The 24,439-nt window shown below is 39.0% G+C and overlaps 1 protein-coding gene across 4 annotated transcripts in view; it reads left to right on the forward strand.

Annotated features, from left to right (window-relative positions):
* ARFGEF1 (ARF guanine nucleotide exchange factor 1) overlaps nt 1-24,439 on the forward strand; it is a 181,744-nt gene that overhangs the window by 61,382 nt on the left and 95,923 nt on the right. For 2 of the 4 annotated variants that reach the window (XM_073330931.2, XM_073330927.2), the window contains exons 2-4: nt 7,069-7,099; nt 16,494-16,650; nt 17,886-18,032. In XM_073330931.2, coding sequence (XP_073187032.1) covers nt 7,069-7,099; nt 16,494-16,650; nt 17,886-18,032 — 335 coding nt within the window. Of the gene's footprint in view, nt 1-7,068; nt 7,100-16,493; nt 16,651-17,885; nt 18,033-18,294; nt 18,568-22,315; nt 22,789-24,439 lie in introns of those variants that run through there. The other 2 variants (XM_073330929.2, XM_073330930.2) reach the window with 2 other exon arrangements.

Below are 24,439 nucleotides of genomic sequence, written 5' to 3' on the forward strand. Positions count from 1 at the left end.
CTTCATTGCATGTTGCCTGGAAACCGGTTCACTTGCAGTGACTCAAAAGAACTGACTCAGAATTGCTTTGTCCTTTCAAACTCTCCTCTCTTATTCTGGATTGTAGATCACTTGTTTGCTTATTAGATTTTCTAGGTGTCTTGTCCAGTTCTCCCTTCTGAATATTTGGGAAGGTTGCATTTTTAAAACTGTTACTTCTCACTTTCATTCCTTCCTTGCCTAGATATTGAGTTATCTGGGTAACATTATACATTAACATTATACCTACATGCAACTTCTTGCCGGATCAAGGACTTAGTTCACACTTTCCTTTTAAACCAAGTAGGAGCTTTCTGTCCTAGAATACCATGGCTACAGTGAGACACCTCTATAAACTGCTGAAATGTAATGGGGAAGAAATGAAACGTGCATTTTTAGAAGGAAATGTTGTTATAAATGAAATGTTCGCAAAAATTATCATTTTTCCAGTATCATACTCTGCTATGATAATCTTACTAACCTGTTTTCCATGTTATAGTATAAATCATTCTGTATCTTTACCAGTAAAAATATATTTTCATATTGACTTGTTCAATCAGTACTTGTTCAATAGTAGATATGTATACCCATTTTTGTTCTGTTTAGTATATGTGACTTTTCGTTGTGATATTAACTGTAGTATTAGCTACCCTTTTGTTTTAATGAAGACAGGAAATCCAACACGAGCTGAAGTGACGCACCCCAGCTCCAACTGTAGACATAGCCTTAGAGCCGTCTTTAGGGGAGAGGATTTATGTGTGGATATTGTGGGGCTCATGGGGAGTGGGATGTATGTTTCTGCCTCTCTGCCATCCTTCCCAACCAAGCAGAGTGTGTAGCTCAGTTAATACCACCTAAGGATATATTGGCTTTTTGCAGAGCGCCTTTATGTAATATAACCCTCTGAGAGGTTTTTCCGAACTAATTCAGTAGCTTCACTTGAACAGTGCTGGCAGGTAATCCTAGAGTTGATGCAGAAGCTCTGGGTCTCTATGCTGATACCACAGGCCTCCAGCATATCTGTGGCTTCTAGAAGCTGAATCCCTGCCCATTCCACCCCAATTTTTTTCTTCTCCTTCCCTTCCACTCCCAAATCTATAATTATGTTAGGGGTAATTTAGCAGAATTTTCCAGTTCCTGGGCTGTGTGTGTGTGTGTTTTCCCTCATGAGAGGGAGTGATCTGGCCCTTCACTGTTATCAGCCTAACTGTGTTTTCCCTTACTGTGGAAATCTCACTCAGATTCATGGGGAAGGCTTTATTTCACTAGCTTGTACCTTGCCATGTCTGTCATGTATCTCTTGGTCACCATTCTGGTTAATCTGGTTCATTCTGGTTTGAGAGTTGAGAGACAGCCATGAAATAGTAACTTTTCTAGTTTCTCTGAAGACTTTAGGAAAGTGTCAATAAATGTCAGAAAACAAATAGCATATGGAAAGACCTACGGGCTGAATAGTCTCTCAATTTTACTGTAATTTTCCTTCTATCTACAAGATCTGTTTTAGGTTAAATAGGGGAGAAAATGTTATTACTGATTATCTACAGCAGTACAAAAACATACAGTTCTGACAGCTCACTTTTTTACACTACATTGTTCTCAGTGAGGAATAAAATGTGAGGCAACGCATAGTGAGACCACTACTATTTGATCTTTCTCTTCCTCACTATAATTCTTTTTCTTTCTTTCCCCATCTGCCTGTGTCCTTTTTATCTATTTACATAGTGCTGTGCAGTTGGAGAAGTTTGCTAAAGAAGAATTTCTTCCCCAGAGGTCTCATAGTCTAACAAAACAGGGGCCACGTAATGGAATCAACAAGCAGAATGGCTCTCAGAGTTGGAACCTAAAGTGGAGATATTCATGTGTGTTTTTTTAGGGAGGAATGGAAGAGAGACTGACTAACCATGGTTAGAAAGCTGTTTCACGTACACAGACCAGCTTCCACAATCAAAACTTTTGGTCATCTCCTCTTACATTGTCTATCTCCGTTTTTTTTGTTTTGTTTTTGGGTCCTTCTGCATCCCCTTTCCTTTTGGTCTCTTCCTCCAGTTTTCTGTTCTGTTTTATTGTTTTCTCCTACCCCTTTTTTCTCTGCCTTTGTACTTTTATTGACAAGCTTCTCCCTATTTTTGTGTAATACAGATTATGTATTTTTGTGTCTTCTAGAGCAGACGCCCAGAATGAGTGCTTGACACATGGGCAGTCTCGGTAGGAAAAATAACAGGCTATGCCATTTTTTCTCTGCAGCCCTTCCATATGTAAAACTAGATGCAGAGGTGAAACTCATCTGCACTCATCTGGATCAAGTTGTGCTGTGTATAAAGTGAGGGTTTAATAATTTGCTTTTTATGTGCTGCTTCAGACCGTTTTCAGCTGTCCAAAGTATGTTTATGTTGTGGGAGAATAACTGACTGGGAAGTGTGGTGGGTATTTACTCATACATAACCGACAAAGTGTGTTTGACCCACTGTGCCTAAATACTATAGAGTAAAGGCTGCTGAGTTTATGAAAGTTCCTGTTGAGTTCAATTACACAATTTACTTTTTCTTCCCATTTTCTCAGGATACTGTGGCACAAGAAGTTAACAGTCTCCTGTTTTAATGGGAGGGGCCTAGAGGCATAGTGTATTCAGTGATAAATTCTTTAGATTTTTGACACAATGCCTCTACCACCCACCTGTCCTCGTAGTCTGCTGGTTTGGGTCACTTCACTTTGGAGGACTTTTTGGTACCTTTGTTTGGATAGTGGTTGAAGACTCTGACTTCTTTTGTTCTGAAGCAGGAAGGGAGGAGAGATGACAGCTTATTGAGAGAGATCACTGCTCATTCCATATCTTGATTCCCTGCAGTATAGAAAATGGTTCTTTCTCCTTGGATAGGTATCCCTGTTTGGACATAAGCATGTTTTAATAAAAATATCGGAAGAGTTAGATATCACTGGTTATGACAAACTGTTCATTATAGTTGATGTATTGTTATTGTATTGATAAACAATATGCTTGTTAGCTTTCTGAAATGAGCTTCTGGAGGATAAATAAAGCATTAAAATAAATTGCTGTTAGATTTTTTTTAAATTCAAAGTGGCAAAACTGCACAAATCATGTAGCTTGTTTTCTGTAAATAAACAGATTTTTGTAGAGCTGGACTAGGTCTGTTTTTTAAGTCATTTGGTCCAGAACTGAAATGCCTCCTGCTGGCTATTGAAATGTAATTTATAAAACAGGTTTAAAAATTCTGGATTGTAATTCTGAAACCAATAACATGACAGTGTGATTAATTAGCACAACTTCACCGGTCAGAACTTCTTTTCATAACTTAGACATAATCATAAAAACAAATATAGATTTAGAAACTGAACACATTAATTGTGAAGAGAGAGAACTTTTTAAAAGCCTTTATAAACTATTTTTTCTTGTCTCTGCCTCCACCAAGTTGAACAGGATGCCACCTCTCCATATCCTGTCATTTCACTGCAAAGGATAAAAACCAGACTTTTCCCCCTGTCAAGGTTCCTCCCCCACTCTGAACTCTAGGGTACAGATGTGGGGACCTGCATGAAAAACCTCCTAAGCTTATCTTTACCAGCTTAGGTCAAAACTTCCCCAAGGTACAAAATATTCCCCCCGTTGTCCTTGGACTGGCCGCTACCACCACCAAACTAATACTGGTTACTGGGGAAGAGCTGTTTGGATGCGTCCTTCCCCCCAAAATACTTCCCAAAACCTTGCACCCCACTTTCTGGACAAGGTTTGGTAAAAAGCCTCACCAATTTGCCTAGGTGACTACAGACCCAGACCCTTGGATCTTAAGAACAATGAACAATCCTCCCAACACTTGCACCCCCCCTTTCCTGGGAAGTGTTGGATAAAAAGCCTCACCAATTTGCATAGGTGACCACAGACCCAAACCCTTGGATCTGAGAACAATGAAAAAGCATTCAGTTTTTTTACAAGAAGACTTTTAATAAAAAATAGAAGTAAATAGAAATAAAGAAATCCCCCCTGTAAAATCAGGATGGTAGATATCTTACAGGGTAATTAGATTCAAAAACATAGAGAACCCCTCTAGGCAAAACCTTAAGTTACAAAAAAGATACACAGACAGAAATAGTTATTCTATTCAGCACAATTCTTTTCTCAGCCATTTAAAGAAATCATAATCTAACACATACCTAGCTAGATTACTTACTAAAAGTTCTAAGACTCCATTCCTGTTCTGTCCCTGGCAAGAGCAGCATACAGACCGACACAGACCCTTTGTTTCTCTCCCTCCTCCCAGCTTTTGAAAGTATCTTGTCTCCTCATTGGTCATTTTGGTCAGGTGCCAGTGAGGTTACCTTTAGCTTCTTAACCCTTTACAGGTGAGAGGAGCTTTCCCCTGGCCAGGAGGGATTTCAAAGGGGTTTACCCTTCCCTTTATATTTATGACACCCCCAGTGTTACTCAGATGCCCACCTAGACAAAGCTGTTTGGCTTTTTTGAGTTCCCCTGTCCTAATAGGTTAGTTACCCTAATTTTTAATACAAAGTGAATCTGACAAGACTGGTTGATTTCTCTGCTGCAGCTGGAAACCCAGCAGATGGAAGTGAAACTAACAGTTATATTAGTTTTCAGTTTCTTGGTGAAGTTACCAATAGCAGAAAAGAATGCTCTAGAATTATTTATTCATCGAGAGAAGAACCCAGAAAAGGGGGTGGAGGTAAAGTAAGGGAAGGCTCCAAAGATGACTGAGGAAAAAAGAGCTTTCTCCTTCCACCAACAAAAGAAAAAGATTTCAAATGATCGGATGTCTCATAGGACGATAGGGTCGTAGGTCGAGACTGATATGAAGATGCTGCAGACTTTAGGCAAAGCACCCTGGTAGAAATCCCCTTTTTCCAATAATTAATGCATCTTCCTAGGTGTTACCCCTAATTCTGCTCCCATATCTTTTATGTTTTTGGCCTCTGGCTAGTAGGTTTAGACCTTTGCCAGTATGTATTTCATACATTTCTTTTCAAGTCCTGAGAATTGAAGAATTAAATCAGTTTCTGGTGGGATTTTCACTAATGAAACTAGCCACCCGGTTGTTCTTTCTAACTGGGAGAAGAGAAGGAATGCCAGCCACTCCAGAAGTAGCGCTATTAGATTTCAAACTGGTATTCACTGTTTATTGGAAGCATTACCTTAAGTTTTCCTCAACATTTGGCAGGCTTCCCTCTGTTCTCTAAACATATACAACTCAGTTTAATTTTATCATAAAAATTAACAAAGAGTGGCTTAATGTTACTGTGATTGTATCTATTACGCAATGAAATAGAATCCTTGGGAAAACAAAATTTTATCTAGCTCGGGAAGGATTCTCTTGACTAAGAATAGTTTTGTAAGTGAATTTAATATTTGTTTAAACTAGAGAGGGAACACTGAGATATGAAATAGCTTTGCTATAAGTGAGTTTAATGAGAAATGTTAACTTCCTAATCAGTAAGAATCTGCAAATACCAAACCTCTAGCTCTGTCTTGTGGCAAATCAGAATTTCCATTTTGAAATTAAAAAGGAAAAAACTAGAAGTTCATACAATTTGCACATACTCAGAACTGTTCAACTATAAAGATAGCAACTTTTGTGTGTGCACAATTGAGAAATGCAACTTCTGAATAATAAATCTCATTTATGGAGAAAGGGGATGGCTGCTTAATTCAAATAATTCAGTGCATGTGAGGCTAAAGTACGACATCATTTCTGGTTAATGTTTATGTTCAAAGGTAAATTGTAATGCAGTCTTATTTTTCTATCATTTCTAACTGAAGAAAAATGTCATGAGTGAATTAAGGGTGTCTCTCCCCCCCCCCCCCCAAATACTCTATGCATGTTTGATCGATGCTTACGATTAGAACAGGAAACTTTGCTCTAATGATACATCAGTATCATTTTCTTTTTCTGTGATGAATATTAATAAGATTTCATGTATTGATCCTATATAATTTTATTATTCAACTGTCCATGTCTTTCCCTACTGTAACCAGAGCAAATTCTGTGGAAATCAGATTCCTTAATGCCCGGTAAACACCATGTGTTTCCTATGAAAGATGTTACAGTTTACTTTATTGTGAATCTTGAGTAATCTGGTATCTGAAGATTTTTATATATATATAAAATAATTTATAATAATTATATAATAATTTATAATAATAAATAATAATAATTTCTTAAAATTAACTACACAATTGTTTAATATTTTGTCACAATGTCTAGAGTCTAGACATTTAAAATACTGGGCAAAATTAAGCATTTTTTATATATCATTGACCTGATTATATGAAGGATGGGGAAAGGATTAAAGTCTCATATTATTTCTTCCATTATTTCTAAGTTGCAATAATTTAAAAATGATTTATTTTAATATCATGTCTGAAGTGGAAATGCTACAGGAGTATGTTTTTGCTCCAGGTCATTGCTTCAATGTGAGCAGCTGTTTGCAACCAGTTGTATATTCAGAAAGGAAAAATTGTCTGTATAATCAGTTTCTTAAGAGCACAAGTGAGAAAGTTTTTATAGGTAAAACTGATAGAAGTCATTAATGTAGTTTTCCTGTTCATTCATAAATCAGACTTGCAAAGTTGCAAAGATAGGATACAGTGCATAGATTGATAAAACAGTTAGAGTTGTTTGTCTTCAAAGGATTAAAAACCATTTTATGTATACTTGACAAAGGCTATGTATTGAAACCGTGCCTAACACAAGGTGGCCCTGATTTTGTTTGGGGCAACTGGGCACTACTTTAAATAATAAATTACTTGGAAAATAGAGATTTGGCTCATCTTGGTTTTGATACTGCATTAATAATATATTAGTTGCAAATTAGATAAGAAACGAGTTATAGAAACACTTGAACTGCTCATGATAGCGGTTGCTGTTTTAAACTGAAATTTGGTTCACAAACGTGGTGTTAGTCCAAATAGAAGTTTGACTTTCCACCTGTTAACAAATATAGAATTAGAGTGACTGTGCATATTAATATTTCCATAACTATGTTTTTATTATCAGAATTCTAATTCACTGTTTCCTTTTACAGAGGAAATAAAAGCTGAAACAGAAAAACAAAGGTATGTAATAGTTCTCTTCCTCTTATTGAGCAAAAATAATTTGTCTTGTGAAAATAGGAAGAGTAGTCATATAGACACTTGTATAGTATTTATTATGAATTTAAGCATATAACATTATCCATATGGTGACTCATCCTGAAAGGTGCTGAACATCTCTTGTGCGATGCATAATACTCAGGAGCTTGCCTGCAACTGCCACTCCTGTCTGTTGCAGCTGTTATATAACTTAGAGTGAGAGCAGAAAGATTTGAAGGCTTGTGGGGGGAGGAAGGAATAGACTGGGGTAGGGACCATGTGGGAGGTAGACTTGGATTGGCTTTGTGGGCAGTTAACTGGGATGGGACCCTGGGGTCAGATATTGAGATTAGATGAGCAACCAAGGAAGGGAGAGACTGGGATTGGCTGGGCAAGGAGCTCCAGGGAGACTGAGCTGGGGAGCCCAGAGATGGAGACTAGTACTGGCTGAGCAAGGAGATTGGGATGTAGAGATTGGGTAGGCTAAAGGAAGAGACTGGCACTGGGTTGAGGAGTCAGGGGTAGGGAGACGGATCTAGGACAGGCTGAATGGGACACATGCAGAATGTATAGAAAGATCTGTGACCATTAGAGAACATTCCCTCCAGAAGTTGGAATAGAATCCAAGCTTCTAGAGTCTGTGTTGCTCTGCTGTCAGCAAATCTGCGAACACCCTGGCAAATTGGGCATTTGTTATGATAGTCTTTAATTACATGATACATAGGACTCCTGCCTCATTCAGTGCACAGGATGAGCTGTGTTCTAGGGATGAATCAGAGCTGAGTAGTGAAGGAGGCTATTGTCTGTAGGATTCCCGCCTCATTTGCTGCAGAAACTGGATGGTATTTTGTGAATGAAGCAGGGGAAGAGTGATAATGCTCTCATGGTTAAAGCAGTTGAATTCTACCCAGGGGATTTGGATCCTATCCCGTCCTCTGCCACAGAGTTCCCATGCGATCCTAGGTAAGTCACTTAAACCAAACTTTTCAGAGGCCAGTAATTGTGCATTCCTCGTTTTCTGAATGTCCATCTTGAGACCCCAGGGTCTGATTTGTAGCAATGTTGAATACTCACTCATAGCTGCAACTGAAGGCAAGGGCAACTGTGCTTTGGAAGATATGAATTATTGCATTTTGCTTTGTACTCTGAAAAATTAGACCCTAGGCTCCTCAAATTGGGCATCTAAAATGTGTAGAAACAACGAGGAGCCCTTGTGGCACCTTAGAGACTAACCAATTTATTTGGGCATAAGCTTAGCCCACAAAAGCTTCTGCCCAAATAAATTGATTAGTCTCTAAGGTGCCACAAGGACTCCTTGTTGTTTTCGCTGATACAGACTAACACGGCTACCACTCTGTAAAATGTGTAGACACTTCTTATCTTACCTTCTTACTCTCTTTGTCTGAGTCCCCTCCTGCACCTCACAGAAATGTTATAAAAATAAATTAATGTTTCTGAAGCACTCAGATGAGCACCATAGAAAAGTCCATGAGGAAATTAATAATTCTGTTCTCATAGCATATTTGAATAGTGTGCAGTAAATAAGATATGCAACCACACATTGAACAATGAGGATAGAACAAAATATTAAATAGCTTTTTATATAGTGAGCATCATCCATCTTGTGCACTGAATGAGGCAGGAATCCTGTGGAAAAATAGTATGTGATCATGTAATTAAAGACTATCACAATGCATATGCACAAAGGGGCCTCATCCAGGTTGCATGTGCAACCTCAATTCTGACATTTTATAGTTTTTGAGTGTTAGGCTTTGCAGCCTTAATGTTTTTAACATAGTTGTTTTGTAAGTATGTAGTTTTGTTTGTGTGTGTAGTGTACATATAATCCTTACCTATGATGAAATATTTTGTAAATAGATTTTTATTTTGTTTATATATTTTTCAGGCATGTCTAAAGATTCTAATAGTGGATCTTCAGTTTCCTTTATTGCTTTGGAGGCATATAGACTTGTTAGCTATGGATGTAGGATGTACCCCTCCTACCAAAGAGTTATCAGTTGTCTTTGGCTGGAGAGGAGGTAGAAGATCTTCCTTTGCAGAGCATTAGGACAGAGGAACTTCCTGTTTTTCTCCAAAATTAATTTTAAACTCCTTTTCTTATCTCACATTGGATATCTAGGTAGTTAATAATTAACTCCACAGTCTGATTAACCTTTTGAAAATTTTTCTTTGAGGTGTTGTATGGCTTTGATCTGCTGTTGGGGCAGACCCCAATCCATTCAGGGAAATCAGGGGCAAGAAATGCCTGTCGTGCTTCTTATTTAAGATTGGTACTAGTCAGGGTGGATCGATTTAAAGCCACAATGTAAACTATGATTTAAATCACCGAGTGGAAAGCCTCATTTAAAGTTATCGATTTTAATCAACTTTTCCATTTGTACTTCAGTTATTTTCTAAAGAAAGGTGAATTCTCATTGATTGGTGTAACCATTAAAACCATGTTGATTTACAGCTCAATAAAGACTTTATGGTAGATTTGGTATATCTTTTTGCTATCTAGGAGGGTATACTATAGCTATACATTTATTTAATCAATTAGATTAGTATTTTCAGATTCTTAATTGTACATTTTTAGTTTATTAGAAAATTATGGTGAATTATATTGCTTATTATAATTATTATAATTAACTTTTTGCTCATGATTTGTGTCAAGCTGCTTTATTAGGAAATTAACTGGAATTTAATTAAACACACAACTGTAAATAAAATTTAGTTTTATTAAGCAAAACCTTTAATGTTTTGGATATATAAGCTTCTCTTATCAAAGCATGTTCACTTTCACATGATTTATTAAAGGAACAGAAGGATTAATTGTAGTCCGTGAATTAAACTTCCTATTTCAGGTCAGTCTGGGAAAATTTTCAAATATGCCTAAGTGAAAGTGACTGGAGCTTAAGTTCCTAGTCATCTAAGTCTCTTGAAAATGAGACACCAGTCTTCTAAGTTACTTAGGCTGTCCTAAAGACTTTTAAAAATAGTAGATATCCTCTTCCTCCTTGTTTTTATTCATAGACTGGAAGAGAGAGAGATGTTTTCCTATCTTTTCACCTCCCAATTGATTTCTCAACCTTGAATTAATCAGTCCAAATGAAGAAAATATTCTAAGAGGCTACTGCTGTGAAAAGCTGGTTTAATACTTCAACACATCTGGTTCCAGTTAGCTAGTGACTTCAATGGTGTGACTCTCTTTAAAACATCATTGTCAAACGTACCGCTTGAATGGTTCAGCTCCAGCCCTGAAATTTATTATGGTTAGCATGACTGATAGGTGATTATTAGATGCCCAAGTCATAGCAGAAGCATCTTCTTCATCCATTAAGCATGAACCCTCACACTTTGGGCTGAGAATATTGGCAAGAAAATGAGGTGGAGTAAGCGCTTGATCCACCCACTTCTTTACTTCCTGCAATTTAACTTTGTAGTTGGGTATTTCTTTCTGCAGTGTCTCTGGAAGTTCTTTATAAATTTCAATAGCATCAGCAGTATTGCAGCAATTTTTCTGCAGTTTGTTCAAGGTTATGGAAATAGGTTTCCTATATTCAGCATATTTTCTGTATTTCTCTTTAGTCTGATGTTGACTGCTTTATATAATTTGCTAGCATAGTAAGACATGGTAAACAGTCCATAACTTATTTTTGCAGCATTCTTTACTAACCAGTTGATGCAGATTGTTCAGATGTGTCCACATCATCATCTTAAGTCATTGCCTCCTGAGGAGCATTTTTCATAATGTTTCATTCTGACGACCAGGCCTTATATCTTTGTTGCACTGTTTACATTTGGCAGGAGTTCCTTTTTTACCCAGAGGTGCAGGAATTTCTTGAAATATTCCCAAATAGCATCTTTTTTACAACCTGAAGCTATGACATTTTTTTCTCCAGTTTCCAGGTGTTGAAATCAACACTAGAGGAAGCACTCTGAAAAATGTTGTCCCTTCTTCCCACAGTGTCCTGCTTTGACACCAGTGTTGCTCTTCTCTGTTTTCGCATTCTGCTCCTTCTCCCTTGTTACATAATTCCCCACCGCACTCCTATCCCCAGAAAAACAAAATATTAAACAACAATCTGAGACTTTTGCTTGTGTAACCCACATTAGACTGCACTGCAATATTTTATTTGTTTAGAGACAGAGAGGGAGGCAGTTGAGAAACTAATGGATTTCTGTTTATATCTCTCTCTGGACATATGCAAGAAGACAGCAAGGCCATTTACTTCAAGTGCCCAGAACCATCCAAAAGCAAGGGCTGGTAGATCAGTGTTTTTCCATGAGCTAGAGAGCAAGTTTCCATGCTTGGCGGAGTCATAATATTCATAATTTTAGAAAGGAGCCAATCCGAACTCAAGCAGGAAGAAGCTATAAAATAGGGAGTATGAGACACCCAGGTGGGTTCATTGGATGATCCTGATGAGATAAACAATGGTGTCTCCTGGAGTCAGAGGCTGGGTCCCAACATCTGTGATGAGTTTGCCAGTGCTGTGCATCCAGTAGCACAGCCCATGGGTCTCCCACAGGATTGAGCCCTTAATACAGCATATTACCTGTTGTACCATATTTATAAGGTTTGACCTCAAAAATTCGATGTTTCCCCCTGATTCTTTCTTTATATAAAAAAGCAACCTTTAACACAAAGCTTTTCGTAGAGGCTCATGGATTCAGCATATTTATTTTTTATTTAAATATTTAATCACAAACAAGAGATTGTAGTAAGTTTAATTGAAAACGTTCTAAGACCTACATTCAGATTTAATTTTAAACAGGTTTATTTAAAAAAAAATTTAAATAGCAAAATAAAGGACAATGTTTTAAAAAAACTCATTGTTTTTATCTACCCTGCTACTAATGGAGGAAGAGTGCCAAATACTACCCAGTATCAGTGGCGTAAGCCAGGACAAGATACATTGTGTGTAACAAAAGTTTCCTAGGCCCCTTTTTAAACTAGCTGCCAGGTCTGCCTCAGCTGTTTTTTGTGTGTAACCACAACCCTCATGGTGGACTCCCAAGCAGGAGCAAGTCTTTCTTGTTGCTTCAGACAACTTAATCTGCTCATGAGCTAACTGTGAACTCAGCAGAGGTCTCCTCTTGGGTCTGTGAAACCCTTCTGACTCGGATGTTCATCTGTGTAAACAACATCACCTTGCAGGGGATCTGCCTGCTCTTTCCAAGCATCAGCAGTAGTTGAGCCTACCTGAAGATTCTGTCTTAGGAGACAAGTGGAGCATTATGGTTATGCAGCTCCTTTTCAAGGGGCTTCCTAAGCATCAAGCAACAGCAGTGACCTCTTTCATCAGGCTATGCTGGGGCAGGGCCTTAATATTTCTTTGAGACTCCATCCATGTGGCTTACATATTGAACTCCCACTGAACAGGGTTTCCCTGTACTGTTTCTTCCCCTCCCCTCTTCCCCCCCCCCCCAAGCTACCCAATCTATCTAATTTTTCAGAACCTGACCTTAAAGTGGCATGATAGTGAATCCTTGAGATTTCCTAGGCTAGATCCACAGAGTGTGCTAACACCCTACAGCAGGAATAGTGTGTACCTCCCTCAGAGCCCTACCAGAGGTGGACAAAGGAGATCTGACCTCTTCCTCTTAAGAGGAAATGGCCTGCATGGGAATTTCAAATGAGCTCAGAATGTGGAGGAATCTCTGAGGAGGTAGCCTCTAAGAAAACAATATCAGGGAAAATTGCATCTCTTGCAGATTTTGTAAAAATCCAAACGTTGAATTGAAAAAGATAGAATCTAGCTCTCCCCCCCCCCCCTTTTTTTTTTTTTTTAATTTTGAATGGTGGAGACTAAGAATTAAGGGAAACTTGGGGTGGTGTCAACGATGCTTTGTTCAAGAACAATATCAGCTAATCCAGCTCACTTCTTAAACTGGTGAAGATTCAAATACAGTATTTTGTATTAAGGGCCGTGGAGACTTCTCCAGGGAATTTTTTTCTTTTAAGTTTAGATGTATTTGTGTTTCCTTTAACTGTGTCAGTGCAGTGAGATATGACTCAGAGGTGCAGCTACCGAATATAGATAAATACAGATTGCAAGAATGTTTTCTACAAAATATGTTTATTTAATCTCCTCCAACAAGTGACTGGGTTACATCATAAAGCGGGCATCGCTGCACATCTTAGAAAGCAGTTCTACTTGTCAAACAATATGGGGGGAAAAGTTTATCTCTAATTCAATGTATTGTACTATGTCTTTAATTATATGGAGTTTTACAGGCAATTCAAATTCCATGAAGCAGACCCTGGTCTTGATTTTATCTGTATAAATCCACAGTAAGTGATTTTTAGAAGGGCAGAGCATATATATGTCTCCATGAATGTGAGTGCTCAGCACTTCTAAAAAAAAATAAAATAAAAAAAAAATCAAGCCCTAACTTTTGAAATCAGTGGAGTTACTCCAGGATTAAACAGCTGTGGTTTAGAGCACATTGTGACCTGAAAATATCTGTGGGTATTTTAATTTCATAGTGCACAGTAGACTATCTTTATTATCTTATCTAGACATTATGTATAGCATATAGATAAGTCAAAATTCTTAACTGATTTTTTTAATCCTTGTATCACACAAAACTTTGGAAGAGGAAAGTTTTGCCAATGACTTTAATAGGAGCAAGACGGGTGCCTTTATATTTTGTAATGAATCTGAAAGAGAGCTATTACAATTTTTCAGGTACAGAATTAGGCCTCCCATTAAAAGTAAGTACCACAGATTAGCATATTGTATTGATCTTTCCTTACACCAATTAGTCAGCAGACTTCAGAGGTAACCTGTATAACTGGAGCCCCTCGTGGGTTTTAAAATAAGATATCAAAGTATTGGCTCTGTTCTCTATCCTGGAAACATAAAGTAAAAAGAAAATATATTCTCACCTGAATATTAAGGAATTCCTTAAAGCAGCTGCTTGAACAACACCACAACAAATGTGTTCTTCCCTGCTCTGGTACCTTAATTTAGTTTTGGAAGTGCTTCCTAAATATTAATTTGAACCATTTCAAGAAATGTATCTGTTTCCTTGTAGTTCTGCACTTTTCTCCAGGCTAAGATAGCTTTGAGGACAAATTCAGCTTTCATCCGCAAAAATGAATAGTCTTTCACAGAACTTGGGAAATTGTGATCACTTCCTTTTTGCCCCTCACCAAGTCACCTTAAGGAGAAGATGTAACCCAGATATATGCACACACCAAAAGATTTAGAAAATCCTCCTTACTCTGTATGAAGAGATATGCAGCAGAACTGGCTGGTCTTAATGTTCCACTTTCACTAAATACTAGATATAAATATTAGTGGACATCTTCAAAAGAAGGTGCTACATGAAATAATAGTTCAAAAATTGCAGTTTTTATAAGAAATTGTATATAATTATTGTAATCCGTTCAAAGGATGTTCAAGTGGATACTACTGCAAGAATCCCACTCTTATAGTCTGGTTTCAGAGTAGTAGCCATGTTAGTCTGTATCCGCAAAAAGAAAAGGAGTACTTGTGGCACCTTAGAGACTAACAAATTTATTTGAGCATAAGCTTTTGTGAGCTACAGCTCACTTCATCGGATGCATTCAGTGGAAAATACAGTGGGGAGATTTATTTACACAGAGAACATGAAACAATGGGTGTTACCATACACACTGTAACAAGAGTGATCAGGTAAGGTGAGTTATTACCAGTAGGAGAGCACGGGCGAAAAAACCTTTTGTAGTGATAATCAAGGTGGGGCATTTCCAGCAGTTGACAAGAACGTCTGAGGAACAGTGGAGGGGGGAATAAACATGGGAAAATAGTTTTACTTTGTGTAATGACACATCCACTCCCAGTCTTTATTCAAGCCTAAGGGTATGTCTACGCTACGGAATTAGGTCGAATTTATAGAAGTCGTTTTTTTTAGAAATCGGTTTTATATATTCGAGTGTGTGTCCCCACAGAAAATGCTCTAAGTGCATTAAGTGCAGTAACTCGGCGGAGTGCTTCCACAGTACCGAGACGTCAAGAATTATAACATTCAAAAACCAGTCGGAGAAAACTTCAATCTCTTTGGTCACCTGATTACAGACCTAAAAGTGGCAATTCTTCAACAAAAAAAAAACTACAGAAACAGACTCCAACGAGAGACTGCTGACCTGGAACTGGATACAATTAACTTAGGCTAGAATAAAGACTGGGAGTGGATGTGTCATTACACAAAGTAAAACTATTTTCCCATGTTTATTCCCCCCTCCACTGTTCCTCAGACGTTCTTGTCAACTGCTGGAAATGGCCCACCTTGATTATCACTACAAAAGGTTTTTCCGCCCGTGCTCTCCTACTGGTAATAACTCACCTTACCTGATCACTCTTGTTACAGTGTGTATGGTAACACCCATTGTTTCATGTTCTCTGTGTATATAAATCTCCCCACTGTATTTTCCACTGAATGCATCCAATGAAGTGAGCTGTAGCTCACGAAAGCTTATGCTCAAATAAATTTGTTAGTCTCTAAGGTGCCACAAGTACTCCTACTCTTATAGTCTGTGGACCTGCCTGAGGAAGAGAATAGAATCATTTTTGTTCTCATCTGCATATTTTGTTAGGTCAGGGAAGTCCACAGATTTGGTTCACCTTTCAAATGCTTACATTGCCAAAAGGATATGAGGGATCTTAAAGCATGATGTTCTAGTCATTAGTCTCCATGCTTTGCAATAAGCCATGTTGTCTGAGTTACGATTTACTCTATAGTAGCAAAGTTCTTATCTAGATAATTCTAAGGAGTATTTCACAGCTCTGAAAGTTCTGTTGTGCAGACTTTTCAGTGGGAGGGGCTGTGCCTGTGTGACAGACCCCAGTAGTCAGCGGGCAGGATCGAACCTGGGACTTCTGGAGCTAAATGCGTGAGCCTCTACTGCATGAGCTAAAATCCATATGGCCCTTAGCTAAGGGTGTAGAGCAGACTCATTAATTTCTAAGTGGTCTCAGTGCCACTAGAGGGGGCTGAACACCACACCCAGGAGATGTGTAGGTTACACCTGTGTTCAAAGAAAATAAGTTTGCCTGTCTCCTAATCAGCAAGAGCACCTGAAGATCCACTGTTGGAATCAATGGAACCTGTCTGACCTAAGTAAAGGAATCTTTCAGGTAGAACCAAAGTTTATATTCATACTGAGAATCTGTTTTTACAGATTTTGTCTTTACTTATTGCAAGTTACCATCCTCTTGCATTTTGTTCTGATAGTTTGAGTTAATAAAAATCAGTTTTCAATGTATCATTTCCCTTCTTGAGGTTAAGAACAAGTGAAAAAAATGAGGGGAAAAACTAGTATTATGATGGAAGGATTTCTTAAGTGTAGATACTTGTAACATTGTAATGATCAGACTATTCTGTTTAGTCCCCCTCATGGAGAAGCAAAGCCTGGTTCAAGCACACTTCCACCAGTGAAATCGAAGACAAGCTTTATTGAAGCCGACAAGTACTTCTTACCATTCGAATTGGCATGCCAGTCTAAGTGCCCCAGGATTGTTAGTACATCTCTAGATTGTTTACAGGTCTGTATACAACTGAGCTTTATTCACTGTCTGAAAGAAAATCTTGTTTGGTTTGGAGGGAAGGAGATGGGTAAATGTAACTAAGGAAGAATGTCTTTTTTTCAGCTACTGTATGGGACATACTAACCAAAATGTATGATTTTTTTCAGACAAGTGTACCCTAGTTTTGAAGAACAAAGGAAGAAAATATATCTAGCTATATATATACTTTATATTAACTACAACTAGTTAATTGTATACTAATTTATATATAATGTAATTTGTCCCAAACCTCAATCTTTTGTATTAATGTGCATGTATAGAAAACAACTCTCTAAACATCTGCTACCAGAACAGGTATATTACTGTGAAACTTATTTTATATTTTTCATAATTGCAGTAAAATAGTCAAAATTTAAGGTTCACAAATACTCTAGTTTGAGCCCATGACGTGGGTTTCCCATGTAAAGAAGATTAATCTTTCCATCTTGGTCCTGTAATGTTGTTCTGAAAAAAAGCTTAAGATGTCTACCAAAAATTCTGTCTATCTTCCCCTGGATGGCCTGAGAACAATGAACCCAGTGCATATATTTGTATTCATAGGCACATACATATCTGGCATACAGTCTCACTATGCTACCTGTCTGTTCTCTCTATTATGAGTAGGGAGGTTATTGAGACTTACAAGTATTGTCATGGCTGGAATGCTCCAGAGAACAGAATTCTGTTATTTTAGAATACTCTTCCTTTTCACAAGGTTTGAAGCAGGCATGCAAAGACTATTGAATACTTGCAAACCAAAACACACCTAGTGGTTCCAATTTTATGTTTGCCAGCCTTGAAAGGCATTCTGTAAACTTGCTTTCTGTTGGGTGTATTATAACATTGTATAGTACAGATGCAATAGGTAAAAATGTAATGTGAATATCTGTAGAATTTTTGAGTCGGTCTCAGAATCCAGTTAAAATTGTTGAGACAGTTTTTATTTTGAGTAAATGTTTATAGACTGTAAATTGTAATGTTTTAGGTAAGCTAAATTGATAAACTTCATACTGAGTGTTGTTGCAGTTGCTGGATAAGAACATAAATGCTTTTGAAGGATTTTCTGTGCTTGAAATTTACTGTGATTTGGGATACACTGCACTGTTGTAATTATCCTGACTTCATTTGCGTTATAAATGTGAATCTACATATTGAATTGCAAGGTTGGTTTTAAAATTCATTTATTTAGCATTTCCCTTTCTTTTTCCCTCCAGAAACTTATAGCATATGGGCACTTGACTGGAAATGCTCCAGACAGTACAGCTCCAGGCAAAAAATTAATCGATAGAATTATTGAGACAATATGTGGCTGTTTTCAAGGTCCTCAAACAGATGAAGGGGTTCAGCTACAAATAATAAAGGTAATTGCTGACCAAATGCAGTTTCAAATGATTATAGTAATGACAGCAAGAAAATATGCATGTCCTTGAGGATTCAAAGCATAGCATTTATTTGGAAACACAATTTCAGTTTTTATTTTAGTGCTTTCTTCATCTCCCACTCCAGCCCTGTTTCATAAGGTATTACTTTCCATTCTTAGCATACTGATAGTACATGTCTGTTATCCTTTTTCTCTCTCACTGCCTATGGAGTCATGATTATGACATGAAGCCTTGTCTACAGGCAACTGGATGGAATTTAATTCACAGCCCATCAACAGAGCTCTAGTTGGATGAAGGAATTGCTGGAGGTGGGACTTTAAGCAGCTGATGAGGTTGATCGGGGGCCACATGACAGAGGGGACATCAACTTTCTAAAAGGAGGATTCTCACTAGCCATTTTAGAGAAGGAGAAGAGACCAGAAGCCAAAAAGAAGGGTATGCAGGAGGAGAAGATGGGAGGGTCTTGGACATCCCAGAGAATTCTGACCTAAGCCCAAAGAACCGCTCCAGAGGGGTGAGGAAATTGAGACAGGGAAGGGCATGTAGGTGTTTCATTGTTTTGTTTGGAACTGTATTTTTCATGTGCTGTCAAAAGCAGAGGTTCCCAAACTTTGGGATGTTTTCCCCAACAGGGTTATCAGAGTGTCCAAAGACAGAGACACATTGAAGGGCTGGGGTCAGAAGGGGTCTGTGTGGGTTGTCCAGAGGTGAAAGTAAGCCATTATGCCCCAGTACGGCGTACCGGTAAGAGCCAGTGCACCGTACCAGGACCGGCTTTCCCAGAGTGCAATTTAAAGCCCTGGGGCAGCAGCGGCGGGGCTCTGGCGGGGATTTAAAGGGTCCCGGAGTGCCAGCCTCTGCTACTGCCCCGGCCCTTTAAATCCCCGCCACCGCTACCCCAGGGCTCGGGCAGCAGGGCTCAGGTGGGGATTTAAAGGGCTCAGGAGCTCCAGCCGCCACTATCCCCCCCCCCCCCCCAGGGCTCTTTAAATCCCCGCTTGCGCCCTGCTGCCCGACCCCTAAGGTAGGGGTGGGGGTGGAAATGGCGGGGATTTAAAGGACCCCAGAGCTCCAGCCGCTGCTACCGCCCCGAGCCTTTAAATCCCCACTGGAGCCCTGCTGCTGAAGCCCTGGGGTAGAGGCGGCGGGGCTCCGGAGTGGGTTTAAAGGGCCGGGGCAGTAGCAGCAGCTGGAGCTCTAGGGCCCTTTAAATCCCCGAGGGAGCCTGGCCGCCACTACCCCAGGGCTCGGGCAGCAGGGCTCAGGCGGGGATTTAAAGGGCTCTGGGGCTCCTGCAGCTGCTACCACAGTGGAGCCCCAGGCCCTTTAAAGCTCTGCCAGAGCCCAGAGCCCCGGGGTAGCGGTCCTCAGTGATTTAAAGGACCTGGGGCTCCGCTGCAGTAGCGACAGCTGGAGCCCTTGGCCCTTTAAATCGCCCCCGAGCCCTGGGGTTCCCAGCCACCTCTGCCGCTGGTAGCTCGGGGGTGATTTAAAGAGCCCCAGGCTCCCAGCGGCCACTACCGCAGCTGGAGCCCTGGCCCTTTAAATCAAGATTTAAAGGGCCCGGGGATTTAAGGCCACACCTCTTCCGGTTGAGGCCACGCCCCCTGCTCAGAACTCTGGCATACTGGTAAGTCCTCTAACTTATTTTCACCCCTGGGGTTGTCTCAGTGGGCAGTCTCAGCTGCTGGGAACATATTCCCTGCCTGCCTTGCTCCCCCACAATCTATACCTGCAAAAGCCACCAACTGGCAGTTATCTTCCTCTAGTGGGAGGCTTGTGGGAACTCTGTGAGCAAGGAGTGGAAGGCTGTACCTCAGAATGCTCATCCTCCTGCTGGACAGAGTTCCCTCTTCAATGTAGCCTTGGGGCTCAGAGCCCTGTCTGCTTCTGCTGCCGAACAGAGCCTGTGCAGGGGAAGCAGTTGGGGTTGTGCTGAAGGGACATGTCTGGGCAATTAATTAATTTTTCAGTAATTGGAACCTGTTGACCTTCCTTTTATGATAGTGTGAAGGCCCTCTGCTCTGAATCTGTTTTCCTTCTGGCTCCCTCAGCATGTGTGTATCAGTTGCCTTGTCTTCAGCCTCACTGTACTAGGGCTAAGGTTGCATTCATGGCTTGCCCTCTGTAATGTTTTCATCTTTGAAATCTGAAGTTCTATTCACACTTTAATGTAATTTTCCATATATAATATCTATTATCCATAACAAAAAAGTTGAACTGTATCAATTTCTGTAGAAGAAAATTGGAGGGGTAAGAAAGATAGCCCCATAAGCAGATGTCCTTGCTTTTTCTCTTTTCTTTTTAGGGTGGGTCTGATATTTGTGTGCTGAGTGCGTTTGGCTCTTTCATAGCCACAAATTCCCATAGCCTTATCTGTTAGCGCATGGCTAGGAGAATTTACTTTTACTTTTCAAGAGCCCTTTCTGTTATCAGCGATAAGCTGAAAGGTTAAAATGAAACAACTTCCTAATTTGAGTGAATTAGGCATCTAAGCAATCTATTGGGTGATAAGACTGCTGCAAAGGAAATCTGCTATGTATGCAATGACTTCTGTGCAAGCTTGTGGTCTTCATGGTTAGTGTCTGTAGGAGGAGGAAGGCAGAAGCAAATATTTACTGTCAATATATGTTAAATTTTGAGACTGATTCAAAGTAAAATACTCTTCATGGTTTCATTCATAATAGAGTGAAAATAAAACAGAGCGGTTCATATTTGTTTTTAATTGAAAAACAATTTTGAGAGCTAGAAAAAAGATGGAATGATTGGGAAAAACTGAAGGGACAGCAATAAAACTTCAGCACAATGCTTTCCACTGTCATTCTGTGACACTGAATTCAGTGCTAGGAGAGGGTGGAGTGCCTCAGTTGCGCATTTGCCACATCACTTAAGGACTTATCTGTATGAACACTTAGTTTGTGACATGTGGAGTGTAAATGTACCTCTCACTAGTCTACTGCATACTACATGTCTGTGTGGACCCTGCTGCTGTACACTAAATGTTCCATAATGCACTTTGATCTACCCCATTTCAAAGAGGGATAGATCAAAGTGCTACATGGAAGTTTTAGTGCGTGGCAGCAGAATGCACAGATACATTTAATGCACAGCAGACTAGTGCAGGGTACTTTCCACTCTAGCTTGCTGCAAGCTAAGTGTTTGTTTGGGTAGATAAGCCATTAGTGGCCTGATTTTCAAAAGTATTGAGAACCCAGCAGCTCCCGTTGACTTGAAAAGAAACTGCTGGGTGCTCAGTACTTTTGAATATTACAGTACTTAATTAGATGTCTAAACATTGCCTCTGGAACTTAGCATTAGATACTTTTCTGAAAACCTTGAATATGGTTTTCTCTGGAGGTTTTCCTTCCAAGTTAGTGACTGGCTGACACTGCTTAGTTTGTGATATCTGATATCACAGTTTAGGGGGAGATGACTTTTCATAGTGGGTTTAGTTTTGAGAGTTGGGGATGTGGAAGGCCCCCAGTTAAAACTAAGTAGATGTATTTTGTGTATGTTATATTGGGGGGCTTTAATACAATACACGTAATTTAATTTCACAACTGAAAATTAGATATCAGAATCAAACTAGGATTTTATACGGTTGTTAAATCCATTTTACAAGAGAAACTGTTACATACCCAGAGACATGACAGCCAGTTATCTGAAAAGAACAATCCTTCACATCTATGAGGGGAGACTGAGGCTAGGAAATCTGATGAACTGGTTAGGTTCACTTGTGAAGACAATAGGACAGCTTGCTGATTATTGAAAAGTTACTCAGATTAGAAAAAAATGTAACATTCAGAATTGAATCAAGAAAGAAGTCTGCTCTGTAGATGACTAATTATGTTTTGTCCTGAATTCTGGTGACAGAACCTAGGATATGGTGTCCATGATTAAATCCTTCTTTCCTGAATAGAAAGAACATTGAGGATAAAAGCTTTGTTTCATTATTGCAATGGCTTCTACATTTAAATAAGTGTAGCTCTTTAAAAACTGAGTATCTAGCTTCAGTTAGCCTCCTTTTTATCATTTCTAGATTTTTCAATGTTTTCCCATTTGCCCTAAGGATAACATGGCTTGGAAGACATGATTGTAAGCATAAAATGCAATAATAAAGTAAAATATGCCATCAATCTGATGATCAACTAAATGTTATCAATATACTTTATGTATGGGCTAAATTTTTGTTCTTGTGACCTTAAGTTTCTTCCAGAAGTTGGTCTGTGGCTAGCTAATTATTGTCTTCTCTAAAGATAAATGTGCCGATTAGCTAACTGAATCTTTAGTAAAGATTCTTTCTATGCTTTCTTCATTGTGCTGTAAACAGATAACCTCTTAGTTGTTCTCACAGTAAACCAGATTGTGTTCCCAAGACCAGTGTGCCAGAAATACGGGTTGGGACTACTTATGTTGTATGTCTTGTCTTCCTGTGGCAGAAAATACTCCCAGACAATTAAACAATGGAAATATAATACTTCTCATAGAGGAAAAGACCTCTTCTACTGGTCAAATGAAGACTACAAAGTCTGGCATTAACCCACCAATGCTGGGGTGTTTTGTGCAGTCAGGCTTCACTGAGAAGAAAGTATGACTTGCCCTGTAAAGGTTCAGTTCAGAACCACCCTCAACTGTGTTTTTTTTTCTTTTAAAGACCATTAAGCCAAATCTGCTAAGCACAAACAGATCTTCTTATGTTTTTAAACTAAAGGTTGGAAATTGCCATTGTAAAACGGTAAGTACTTATGTAACACTTCTTTGTGCATTTTTGTAACTTGTTTCTCCTGTCCCTGTTTGCTTCATTGTAACGTAAGCATTATGTCCTTTTGTGGATCATTCAGTTTAAAAAGAGAATGCAAGTTCTACAAACGTACAACAGAACATTTAATTATCGAATGTTAATTTTTCATTTGGATTAAAACTGGTTCAGTGGTAAACATGCAGTTTTCTTACTAAATCTAAAATTGCCCCAAGTAAGGGAAAACTATATGGAGTTCATAACTGAATATGAGAATCTGAAACATAAGAATTGATACCTGAAGATTCCCCTACGTGTCACCAACATATCTCAGAAAATCTGAAGAAGTCTCTGTAAGAGATACTCTCCTGTTGATCCCAGCGGAGTTGAGTGTAAGAGTTGCTGTCAATCAACGAGACTGTTTTACTGCCTCTCCTCTGGCCTGTTACTCAAGTGATTTTCACATCTGAAGCTAAGGAGCAGAGTGGTATATCCACCTAATGATTTGAAGCAAGGCAAAGAAGCTGTGTGTATCCTGAGGCGATGGGCCCGGTGAAGAAGGTTTTGAAACTCTGGTGTGATCCTGGTTAAAACCTAAATAGCCTACGTGGAGCTGTTTGATCATCCCTCTCACAGGCTGTTGTGTGTTCTGCATCTGAAACCTGAAGGTTATAAAGAAAAATTGCTGTATACAGGTCTAATTAAAAAAAAAAATCAAACTTAAATAAGAAATTCAGTAGTTCACTTACCTGAATCTGACTACAAACTAGAAATGGAAATTGACACACAAAGGGGCGGTTGTATGACCAGTGTTGTAGAGAATAGATCGAGACAGACACTGAACTCGAGTGCCCAAAATATAAGGGAGTGCAGGATAGAATTCGTCATTTGATCAAGAATAGTACAAGTCCTTCTCATCAAAAAGTAATGATGAAAAACAGCACCTCCAGGAATGGAGACAAAATCAAAACCAGATACATTGTGAAGCCTTATCTTGGACAGATTATGCCTCTCTTTGACAGATATCTGAAGAGGGTTTTTTTCCACTTCGGTGGCACTTCTATAGCTTTTCAGTCTAGAAAATTTTATTCAATTTCAATTTTTGAACCATTCATCGTAGCCTAAGTTGTTGATCTCTAATAACTGAGTTCATAACTACTTCTTAGGCTTCGTCTTTTAAAGACTAGATAAATACCTGGCTTCAGGGAGAGGACTGAAATTACCTTAAAACCTCTCTTTGACCTCTGAGTGGGGGAGAAAACCTTCCTTAGCTAGGGGACAGGCCTTTATGGAACCATTTGAGCAGATCCTCAAATCAGGCACCCCTTCCCCAGGTTTTGTTTTTAGATGACTACTTGAATTCAGTCTCCCTCTAGTATCCTGATTCTCATGGGAAAGGAGACATAGTCAAGAGTACAACTGTTATTTTTATCTAGTTTAAAGAAGTTTTAATTGATTCAAACATTAGGCCACTACGTAGTTTTATTTAATGTTTATTTCTTTAGATATAAAACTAAACAGCAAAGAATGCCTATTCAAAGCTCTGAATTCCTTCGCATTTAAAGGCACCGTAAAAAAAAAAAAAGTTGCACAATATAAGGCTTAAGCATTTGTGTGTATCACATCTTACAGCATCCAAAATTACCTG

The sequence above is a fragment of the Lepidochelys kempii genome, chromosome 2, assembly GCF_965140285.1.
Source record: "Lepidochelys kempii isolate rLepKem1 chromosome 2, rLepKem1.hap1, whole genome shotgun sequence".
NCBI classification, from domain to species: domain Eukaryota; kingdom Metazoa; phylum Chordata; order Testudines; family Cheloniidae; genus Lepidochelys; species Lepidochelys kempii.